Raw genomic sequence first — 12,153 nt, forward strand, 5'->3', positions numbered from 1 at the left:
GAGACAGAGTTGCTCTTACATTTACATCATTGACCAATTTTTTTGCTAATTTTATTTATTAGTAGTACATAATGACCCATTTTAAGTTAATTTTTGTAAGTAGTATGAGGTAGGATACTAATTCTTTTGTGTGTGACTATCTAGTTGTACAAGCACCATTTGTTGAAAAGACTATTATTTCCCACATTGAATTGTCTTGGCGTCCTTTGTCAAAAATTACTTGTTTATAGATGTGTGGGTTTTCTCTGGACTCTCACTTCTAGTCCACTGACATATATGTCTATCTTTGTGCCCATATACAAATTGATTACTTGATTACTTGATTACAAAAGTAATCAGTATATGGGCACAAAGATAGACATTTTGTATTTGTATATAGGCACAAAGATAGACATTACTTATACAATCTGTCTTGATTACTTTTGCTTTGTAGCAAGTTTTTAAATAGGGAAGGATAATTCCTCTTCATTTTTCTTTTTTGGTATAGTTAGAGGGAATTTTACTTTTTAAATTTTCTGCTCTTACATTGCTTAATTTTCCCCTTGTTCATCCCTATAAAAGTGTAATTCCAAGAGTATTTTTATTACTTGGACTTTTTGATTAAATTTGAATGTACAAAGTTCAAGCTGTAGTTCTGTATTTTTTTCTTCACAGGTTTAACATTTCAGATTGCAAAACTTCAAAAAAATGGCTTTAATAGCATCTTTTAATATTTTCATTTCACTAGATTATTTCCTCTAGAACAAGGCTATTCAAGAGCAGGGAGACAGAGTTTAAGCCCCTGCAGGCATAAACTGCATAAGAAGGCACTTAACAAATGTTTCTACTAGATTTGTTACCCTCTATAATATTTATAGTGCTCATGGGAAGTATTTTATAAAATTAAATGAGAACAAAACACTAAATACATTTTGGACTCCACCTGTTAGCTATCCTAATTATATGTTTGTGGGCTTTCTTCAGCCACAGTTATCTTTCTTTTGTTGGATATATGAAATAAATCTTTGACTTCCTTATTGTGGCATTATTATATGTACTCTATTTCCTGGAGACTCTACAAACATATTTCTTCATCTGTATTTCTTATGCTCCAGATTTGTAGACAAAAATAAAGTGTATGTAATTTTGACTGTATAGCATCAAACAGTGGCCCTGGATAACATTTACATGCTTCTGTTAACAGTGAGCATGCAAAGCTTCCTCATAAGAAAATCACTGAGATAATGAAAATTAAATGATAGAATATGAACCTTCTTTTCTCTTTAAAGAAAAAAGTAGAAAATTTAGCTTACTGACTAAAGTAAGAATGGTATCTTGAGCTAGAATGTTTGTGTTCCAATGGCGAAGAGTGCTTTTCTTTAAGACTAGGGCATGTATGATTCAGGATATCAGGACATCAAATGCAAACATCTGGAGTCTAGATTCTGCACTTGATTGTACTACTAAGCCTTAATTTATATCTCTAAGTAGAGATGGAAAGAATAGGTAACCTCTGTGATCTCTCCTGGTTATAAATCTCTATGACTCTGTTGTTCTCCACTACAGTTGCCAAAAATGCACAATGGAGAAAATGACCTAACTGCGGATTAGTGACTAGGAATTTGTTTAACAATTACTCTACAAGCACCTTTGATCCATTGGTTCTTTAAAACTGTGATAGCACAGCAAAGCTCCCCTCAAGGGCAAGTCATTCCCATGTCAGTAGATATGCATAATGAATAGCTGTGAGAAAACAAGTGACAGTTTTCATTTAAAAACAATTAACAATAACAACAACAACAACAAAAACTTACCTGGGCACCACCTGCACTTTCCCAAACTGTAAAGTTCTGGAACAGGGTGGTGCCAGTGACATTATTCCAAGGTGGCTGAAATTTAGGGTATACAAAGAGACCACACCTAAAAAGTGAAACAAAGAATGAAATTAAGCCAGTTTTTATGTTTCTAACTTCTTACTTTTTCTTGTTGGAAAATACAAAATAAAAGCAATGGGGGATAAAGGAGAGTGGAGGTAGATAGAAACTGTGACCCCCCCCCCCGACTGTTCTTGCCCATCCCTCAGCCCTTCCACTTTTACCCTCTGTGACCTGCTCCCAAATCCCAACAAAATGCAGATTACTCCGGAGCCAAACCCACCAGCCTCCAAAGGGCTCTGCATATTTGGAAGTTAAATTGCTCTCTCTATTGAATTCTCTCTGGCCACAAAAGGTACATTCTGTCCTTCTGCCTTTTCAAGTGACTCTCTTCTCTTTACCATCAAACTATTATGATCTAGAAAATAATGTTAACACAATTATATACAAAAGCCAAGACATGGAGGCAGCCAAGATGTCCATCGATAGGTTAATGGCTGGAGGAAATGTGGTGTATACTTTCAATGGAATATTATTCAGCCTTTAGAGAGAAGGAAACCCTGCCATTTGTGGCAAAGCAGATAAACCTGTAGGACACTGTGCTGGGTGAAGCCAGCCACAGAGGAGCAATAGTACATCATATCACTTAAATGAGAAATCTAAAATATTCAAACTTAAATAAGCAGAGAGTAGAATGATGGTTGGCAGAGGTGGGGAGGAGAAGAAAATAGGAAGTATTAGTCAAAGGGTACAAAGTTTTAGTTATGTAAAATAAGTAAGTTCTAGAGATCTACCGTACAGCAAAACGCCGAAGCACAGATTACAGCAAAATTAACAATACTGTATTCTATACTTTAAAAAGGGCTAAGAGGTCAGATTTTATGTCAAACATTCTCATAGTAATAATAATTCAAATAAAGAGGGCTGGAGGAAAGCTTTTAGAGGTGACAGATACGTTTGTGGCATAGAGGGCATGATAGTTTCAGGAGGTATACTTATCTCCAAACTCATCAGGTTGTATACATTAAACATGAACAGCTCTTTGTACATCAATTATACCCCAATAAAGCAGTTTCAGAAAATACTTACACAGGAGCATCACCAAATCTCAAACAAATGCCAAAAAAGCATTCCACAGAAAAATGCGAAATCCTAAGACTTACAGCCAAAATGTAGATGAATTTCTGCAAAGTTACCTGGTACAAGAATGTGCAATGTTCTGAGTGAAGGAAAGAAGTGGAGCTCGTGATGTCTGGCTGGTCACAAGATGGAAAAAGTAGCCATAGCCAGCAGCACACACTCTGTTCCCCTGCAGAAATTAAGGAGAGTTAAAAAAATAGATATCCCATGTGTGGTAAGTTTGCTGAAAAGAAAGACTTGTTTGTACTCATCCCACTTTTATATTCACTTTCTGTTAAAGTACATTAGTATTTTATTAAAAACTCATTTATTCTATTTTTACTTTCAGAAACAAAATTACTGATATGGTTTGGATCTGTTCCCTCTGCCTATATCTCATGTTGAATTGTAATACCCAGTACTGGAGGTAGGGCCTGGTGGGAGGTGATTGGATCATGGGGTTGGTTTTTCATGAATGGTTTAGCACCATCCGCCTTGGTACTGTTCTCACCACAGTGAGTGAATTCTCATGAGATCTGGTCACTTAAAAGTGTACAGCACCTTGTGGCCCCCACCCTGTCTCGCTTCTGTTCCTGCCATGAAATATGCTGCTCCTGCTTTGACTTCTGCCATGAACAAAGACTCCCTGAGACCTGAGGCCTCCCCGGAAGTTGATGTTCCATGTTTCCTGTGTGGCCTGAAGAACTGTGAGCCAATTAAACGGCTTTTCTTTATAAGTTACACAGCCTCAGGTATTTCTTTATAGCAATGCGAGAATAAAGTAATAAAAATATTATCATTCTTCTTCCTCCAGCCAGATCAACTAGATGCAATTTTCCCATCTTAATAACTGGCATCTCGTGTTCAAGCCTCCTTCTGAGATACCACAGTGAGAAGTTTACTTATGACATCTAAGATTCTACTCTTTGGTGGATTCAAGAGTACATGGCGGCTCTCCAAGGCAAAGGTGTACCTTGAAGTCAAACCTACACAATATGTCTCTCTGGTTCTTTGAACAAATCAGTGATGTGTCTACAGGCTGAAGGTCGCATGATTGGACCTTAGTTCCAAGACAAAGTGACTGAGTTCAAACAGAGCTCAAATCTCTTCAAAGTGCTGTGGTGCTGATTACACTATTAAGTTACCTTGATATTTCTTTATAAGTGTTACTATCTAAATAATGTATTTTATGTGTTCATATAAAATCTGTCTTCTGTCTATTGGACCATATGAGTTTGGGGATCTAATTCTGAACAAACTGAACAAAATGAGGTAATCTTTATAAATTCAATGGAGTAACTACAATATGTTTATCTATACGTAATATATTGTTAAGACAGAATAGAAAACCAACTTCCTAAAGGTACACAATTTTTTTTTTCTGGCCTACTCAATGTTCACATTTTTTTGTTTCCCACATGTTTGAACCAATAGGCTTACTACAAAAATTCAGATTTTCAGCTTTTCTGAGCCCAAATTCCTGTCAGGTAGCCACTGGCCAGCTGAAGATAAGAAGGGCCTGCCTTCTTGGTAATGGATCATTTTTCCACAGTCCTCACCGTTCTTGTTTCACTCATTTATGATGCTTTTCTAGTCTCTGCAGTATTTGAATTTGCAACCTCAACTACAGGCAACAATGTAAATGACATGTTGGCTATTCTATGTAAGTTTCTATTTCTCCTTTCCTGAATCACATCTGAGTTCTCTTGGTGTCACTCTCTCCTCTCTCTACCATCAGGGAGAAATAACTTTGAGAAAAATCAGAGGCCCCATCAGGCTACTACACCTCAGTGATGCTATTAGTGGGAGAAATGATCAATCGATCAAGTTGTGGGAATAGTTCTTATGTGTTCATGTCACCTCTCTCAGTCGAGTGGCTGTCCAGAGCCAAGATGCCCATGTCTTCCTAGAGAACAGAAGTTAAAGAACAGGCTGCTCAGGCATAAGGCATGTGCTACATGGATATAGTCTCTGAGGCTCCCACATGATTCATCCCATCACCTGGGGGTTTTTCATGGCCTGGCATGAAAAGACAAAGAATGCCTAGAGTGTCCTCCCTTAAAGTCACTTAATCCAGGGAACACAAACTACGGGTTTTGAGAGCTCATCCTAAACACTGGCAGCAGGGTCACAGAAAAGGGAATGGAGAGTCATCAGGACTTCTTTAAATAACAATACTTCAGTGAAGCCCTCTATGTGGGTCTCAGTGAGAACCACACTGTGAGCATCCCCTAGGAATAGTTTCTTAAACTTTAGTGCGCACCCTAGTAGAGTTGTCATATTTAGAAAATAAAAACACAGAATGTCCAGTGAAGTTCAAGTTTCATATAAAAATAAAATGTTTTAGTATAAGTATGTCCCAAACACTATCTAAAATTTAAATTTGACTGGATAAGCTGTATTTTATCTGGCAACCTTCACCTGGAGGTATATTAGACAAAAATTCTTAGATATTCTGCTTTAGTAGTAAGGTGATGAGGAAGGGATGTGGGACAGTATTCTCTACTTTTGGGCATCACAAGGTACTCAGATAGGTCTGCTGCAGATGATATTTTGAGCCCATTTTGAGAACTACTTCTCTAGAGGTGATTGAGAGAGTAATGCTAAGAGTTACTAAGGGTCCTAAGAGATATTCAAAGAGGAGAGACACGAGAAAAACTCAATTTCCTGGTGGTTTTTTTTTTTTTTTTTTTTTTGCCATGAGTTGCTTTAGAAACCCACTGCAAATGGAAGTGACTGCTGAAAACTGAAAGTAGATAGAGACCTAGAATATCAGAATACTGTCCCTCTTCCCTTCCTCATGACACTGCTACTAAATCAGAATACCTAAGAATCTTTGTCTAATATACCATTGCTAGATACTCGGCAAAAACATTTCCCAGCTCAGTGCAAGTTACATTTATGTTGAACTTTTTCTTTTCCTTAGAAGTACTTACTTTTTAAGTTATGATAGAGCAGAATAATAACAGTCATAGTGAAAAATCTATAGAGAAGGCACTACAGTCCAGGCACTGGATTCTAGAATCTCATTTATTTTTACAATAGTTTTATGAGTTTTGTATTATTATTACAATTTCATAGCAGAGAAACTGACACTCAGAGATGTTGAGTAACTTTCCCAAAGTCACAGAGCAAATAGTTGTCAGAGTCAGCTCCACCCAAGTCCAAGGCTGCAAAAGTTAGAGACTAGAGTAGAGAAATGAAGGTAGGAACCAAAGGCAGGATGCCCAATAAGAGGGTGCAAGTGAAGAAACGTAAACAAGGGAGTACAAAGCAGAGTCTTGTCACCAGGTCATGGGCAGAAGAGGCATTTGCTGTGGCCTCCCCAATAGTAGAGACAGTATATTGAACAACATCCTTTGCAGAAGACAATGTATCATGGACATTCAAGCAAGGGAAATTCCAGAGATAAATTAACTATCCAACTACACCAGCTCCTAAAGGTGTGCATCTATTGTCACCAAAATATAAAAAAAAAAAAGTGAATTAATCCTGAAGGCACCAGAAGTAGCATTTTATATTGCTATATATCAAAATATAAGACACTGGGGGTAGTGTTTGCTTTCTCCAAACCTGGAGAGCATTTTGTAGGTCAGATTTAATTAAGGAGTTGCTCTTTCCACACCCCAAATCCAGAGAACATAAAATCCTTCTCATTCTCACCACATGGAGAAGAAAGCATGCACAGCTTAGCGTGCACAGAAAGATACATGGGTAGGGGTGTGGGACATTTCCCAAGAGTAGTCAGGAAGAAGACATGACATTTTGAAGAGTACATTTAAGGAGGCAGGATTTCTGAAATTTCAGCATTATGGAGATCCAGTGTTATCAAGGCTCAGACATGTTGATGAGGACCGGCTTCTGACACAGGAATTTTGAGCAATGACAGATGAAAAGACTGAGATTATCTGCGATTATCATCTATTGTCAATGCAGACGGTAGGGATATGGACTGCATGCAGACAAGGGAATTTAATGAGGAAGTTCTGACCTATCCAAGGATAGGATCTTGCACTGGCCTTTCACACGGCTCAGGGAGTTTTACTACATTCTCAGTAAGGATGGATCGAGAGTGAGGACTCCATACCTTTTTGCTTATAGCTGTTCTCTGTTACTTTATCCTTAGACTGAGTAAACTCATTTCATCTCCTGGCTTCAGTCATTCTAAACTAATATTTCTATTGATCTTAATTTCCAAATGAAAGGACAACTTTAGATATTATTAAAGGTAACTCCCTGAATCTGGCTAATTCACTGGCAGTCATGTTATAGTGACACCCCCGACAGGAAGAGAACTTAAAGACCCTATTCCTTTCCTGAATGTACCACATGTCCACACGTTCCACAAGGAACACACACACACACACACACACACACACACATTCAGCCAAGCAAAGACAATATGGGGGAGAAAACTGAAACAGATTGCTCTTAACCCAATAATGCTCAAATCCCTGCCTTGTGTAAGAGAAAGAACGAATGCCTCAACCCCTGGAGGCCTTCAGTTTTGGGGGCAGTTTAAGTCAGTGTAAGTCAGAGTTCAACCTGACACTGGAAGCCTGACCAGCAGGCAGCAGCCAGGACCCGGTCAGGGAGGCCAGCACATGCTGACACAATCACCCCAGGCCGTTTACTTAGTTCTGGCTTCTATGCACTGTGGGTCCCAAAGGTTCTCTTACCCTGGGTATTTGTAAATAGACAGCCATTCCTTCCTCATTTTTCATTTAGTTACAGGATGTTTTGTTCCTTTGTGAACTAATTGGCCCACTCTCTCCTGCCTTCACTATTTTGGAGTCTAAGCAATTCTTCAATTTCCTAAAAGCACTTAGAATTCTAATGATGTGTCCTACCTACCACATGGTACTCATCAAAAGTGACTTTTGGATATCATTGAATATTAAGATGAATCACTATTGAAGAGGCTAACATGACTTCAAACAATGAGGGCCATTTCTAAGACTTCAATGGTCTTACAGTGGCCTAGTCTAGAGCGGTGGTTGTCAATCAGTGATGACTTTGTTCCCTAGGGAACATTTAACAATGTCTGGACACATTTTTTTATTGTAACAACTTGGAGGATGGAGAAGAGAGAAGAGGGCTACTGCTATTCAGTGCATAGACACCAGGGCTGCTGTTATACAGAGAATAGCCCTGACAACAAGGAATTACCCAGTCCAAAATGTCAATATCATCATCATTGAGAAACCTTGGTCTGTAAGTCTGCACTGGAGTCACATATTAGCAAAATGACCCACGCCCATTTTCCAATATCTCATCTCCAAATTTTGACGAAAAGACAAACCTAAATACAAAAACATAATTACATTTAGAATCCTTTGATAGTCTTTACTAGGAAACTATTCATATCATATAAACAATCGGATATGGCATAAGGCATTCCCAGAAGAAAACATTTATTAGCATTAAATCAGTTATCTCAATTTTTCTCTTCTGTTGGAAAACGGAGTATGTACTCATGCTTCTTGGCCTCAAGAAGAATCACTGTCTATTAGCTGGCAAATACAAGTGCCCAATATATCTCTTCAGCCCTTATAGATACACAGAGAAATACTACAGCTGTTGTTCTTAGTCATAATTACAAAACACAAACCTTCCCCAGTGAAGTGAAACTCCACCTTCCCTAGGTGTGTCTCTCTATACCCATGAGCCTTGGGAAAGATCAGAGGTATATAAGAACTGAGAGCCAGAGAAGGGGGCTTCTTAAACACCCAGCTTGTGTGCAAGTATACAGTGAGAAATGTGGACTGGAGGCTAAAAGTGATCATCTCACTTGTCCACACAGCTCTGTTTCATTACCAAGGAAATGGGATTTCATTACCAAGATCTTAAGAGGAAAGAAAAGGTTCTTACATTTCAAAATATATATTCTAAGGACTGCATCCTTATTCATCACCTTTACCAGCACAGATGCTCAAAAAGCATGTGTTTTTCATGAATAAATCGGTTTGTTGAATTATCTGCCCTAGTACCATTAGCATGTATGGCACATCTGAGTGATCACATATGAACATTTTCCAAGCACATTTAAAGGTGGGCAGGAGAATGCAACTTTGTTCCTCTGTTAGCTGATAAGGCTCACTTTTCTTACAAAAAAAGCACTTGAGCAGTCAGATCACATTGCTTCCTGGCCCTTCTTACTCTCAGTTCCAATTGTGTATGCTAAAAATGATTCATGAGAAAAAACCACATATTTATGCAGGCAGCTGGCAGCTTGCGGGGAAGGGTTTAAGGCAAGCAGGGAATTTTGTGTGGAAATCAATTCTTTGCAGAAGTCAATGTATTATGGACATTCAAGCAAGAGAAATTCCAGAGAGAAATTAACTGCCCAAGTAAGCCAGCTCCTTGAGGTGTACATCTATTGTCACTAGAAAAAAAAAAAAAAAAGTGAGTTAACCCTTCAGGCAGCTCTTAAATATGCATTACCTATTGAGTAAGGAAAGCTTGAGAACTGAGGTTGGGCCTTTAAACGCAGAATTCCTTACAAAATTGATTCACAAACCAGAACAAATTCTCCTTAAATTAAATGCATGTCTCCAAAGGGCTCTTCTTCAGAGTTTTTCCACGGACTATCCTAAACAGGGGTCTGGTCATAGGAAATTTCCAACACCCGCATAAACATGGGAGACTCTGAGCTCTGGAAGTGAACAGTCCCTAGTTGTCTGAGAGCAAAGACTTCCCAGCCAGAGGGAATGTAAACAAGTTCACATAGGTTATATCTTCTGGAAAGATGCGGCCTCTTGACAGATAATGAGCTCTTATCAAAGGAGTCCGACTCCAGTGCTGGAGTTCCTGGGGGAAGACAGCCTGGGCATGGAGTGCTCTAGGAAGCTACAGGTGATGCTTGAAAGAACCACCACCAACTTGCTTTTGGAAAGCATGGCAAAGGCCTATTTAAAAGCATACCGGGGAATGCTACAAGGCCCCTAAAGACTCAAGTGCATACCACTCATGAGTCCTCACTGGCAAGAAGGTACAAAGCTCAGGTTTGCTTCTCAGTGAACCTGCCCTGGACTCACCTCAGCTCTGCAGGCTGGGCAGGAAAACAAGCATATCACCTGTGGCTATAAAAACTAAAAAGGAATATCACACTTGAAATTTATTTGCACCATGCCGGGTTGAAGGTAAGCGAACTAAAAAGGTGACTGACTGCAAGCCCAGGTGAATTCCTTACATTGTGACTCAGAGTTTGGTCTCAGCTCTGTGATAGGGCAATTTGGGAATAATATAAAACCACAAACCATTGCACAGACTTAAGAATCATATTTCATGCCTACCTACCTGCCTGGTCAGAGATTTCAAGGTCAGACTCAGGTATGTGGGGAGAGAAAGTTTAGGCTTTCAGAGTTGGTTACCCAAACATGAAGATTAGACCATCTTCTTCAAGTCTAAATAAATGCATTTGTTTAATTAATACTCTCATATCAATGTCAATGTCCTGGCCTTAATTCAGGTCCATGACTATGGTTATGGTTATGTTATCATTGGAAGAAGCTAGATGAAGGGCACATAGGAACTGTCATTTATTGATGCATCTTCTCGTAAGTCTGAAATTATTTTAAAATTAAAAGTTAAAAATAACAAAGAAAAATCCTAATTAATCACAGTTTTCTCTCAGATCTCTTTATGTTTCACATATTGTACACATACATCCAAATACATGCACACACATACACACACACCTTCTTATTGTGAAAGCCTCCTTATTATCCCTTTGGAATAAAGGTATATTTCTAAAATATGTTCTTCAAAGTACTCTGTATATCATCCATACAGGACACAATAAACACTAATTTGGCCATGTCTGATGGCTTACACCTGTAATCCCAATACTTTGGGAAGCTAAAGTCGGGAGATCACTTTAGACCAAGAATTTGAGATCAGCTTAGGGAACACAGGTTTTTTTTCACATATGTCCAGTTGTCACCTGTATCTTTAAGTAATGGGACATCCCAGACAATAGAATACAAAAAAACACTGAATAACAGAAAGCCAATAGCACAACTGAAAAACTGGACTAGGCTTTGCAAGATTTAATGCTGACAGCCCAGTAGAATCTAAATGCTTCCACTGACTAAACTTATTTTTCAGCCATCGAAATGATTTTAGAACTTTGGAACTTATTCTTTACTTTACTATTTTCTTCCCCCATATCATTTGGTTATAGATTTATACCTACATTCATTCATTCATTCATTATATTAAATACATTTTTGAGCAACTATCATGTTTTAGACATTGTGCTAGTGTCTAAAATCTAATGAAAAGAGAATTTGAACTTTAAGGTCACCAAGGATGAATATGTCAGGAATATACCTAATGAATCTACTTTTCTGGTTTAACCTAAAACTCCCCATTCTCAAAACATACGCATTGTATTTCTTTCTAATTTTGTTCAGTGGACACCAAAGTAAGAAGGTAAATGAAGGGAAATGGAAAACATTGGAGGGAGAGCAAGTAGCTAGTTGTGGAGTCAGTTTTTCTATTGCTGACTGGGTATTGTTCTACAGGCCATTTTGCAAAGGCTCACGCAACCCACAGCTTTTCAGATTACCCTCTGGTTCTCTGCACCTGCAGCCAGCTCAGCCCTTCTTCCTGTCAGCCAGTGGCGAGCACACCTGTCCAGCAGACCACATACTACCCAGTGAGACAAGGACATTCCAGCTTCGCAAAGCAGGGTGAGCTGGGCGACCCTGATGGTTTACTTTCCTCTAGGCATTTGATGTAGTCAACAACACGCTGCCCAGAAAAGTACAGAAAAGCATGGTTTCTTAAGCCCAAAAGCTTGCAGGCATAGAAAGAGTACATAGGAATTCTTTTATTTATGTAGCTTCTTGTAAGTCTGAAATTATTTTAAAACTAAAAGTTTAAAAAAAAAAAAAAAAAAAAAAAAAACAAAGAAAAATCCTAATTAGATTAGGATTTTTGGCCGATAGTGGCCAACAAGTTAAATGCAGCTCCAGCTGTCCTAGGTCTGGGGTCTGGGTTCCTACAACACGTGCAGTTGTGCTTCCTTTGCTTCCTGGCATATTAGCCACTCCCATTAGGCACCTAAAATGGTGTGCAAGTGCTGCGCTTAGAAGAAACATCATTAAGAATCCAAGGAAGGTTGAAGAGATAACCACTACTTTTACTAGAGGTTATTCAGTTGAAGATAATTAAA

General features: G+C 38.6%; 1 protein-coding gene across 15 annotated transcripts in view; it reads right to left on the reverse strand.

Annotated features, from left to right (window-relative positions):
* Positions 1 to 12,153, reverse strand: part of PKHD1 (PKHD1 ciliary IPT domain containing fibrocystin/polyductin) — a 553,193-nt gene that overhangs the window by 347,357 nt on the left and 193,683 nt on the right. For all 15 annotated transcript variants that reach the window (XR_012517272.1, XR_012517273.1, XM_074397885.1 and 12 more), the window contains 2 exons: positions 3,050 to 3,162; positions 1,794 to 1,899 (listed from right to left, as the gene is read on the reverse strand). Coding sequence is in view for 13 of the 15 variants with exons in the window: in XM_074397885.1 (XP_074253986.1) it covers positions 1,794 to 1,899; positions 3,050 to 3,162 (219 nt within the window). In the remaining 2 variants the exon portion in view is untranslated. The remainder of the gene's footprint in view (positions 1 to 1,793; positions 1,900 to 3,049; positions 3,163 to 12,153) is intronic.

Source organism: Saimiri boliviensis, chromosome 4 (assembly GCF_048565385.1).
Source record: "Saimiri boliviensis isolate mSaiBol1 chromosome 4, mSaiBol1.pri, whole genome shotgun sequence".
Classification (NCBI taxonomy): Eukaryota; Metazoa; Chordata; class Mammalia; order Primates; family Cebidae; genus Saimiri; species Saimiri boliviensis.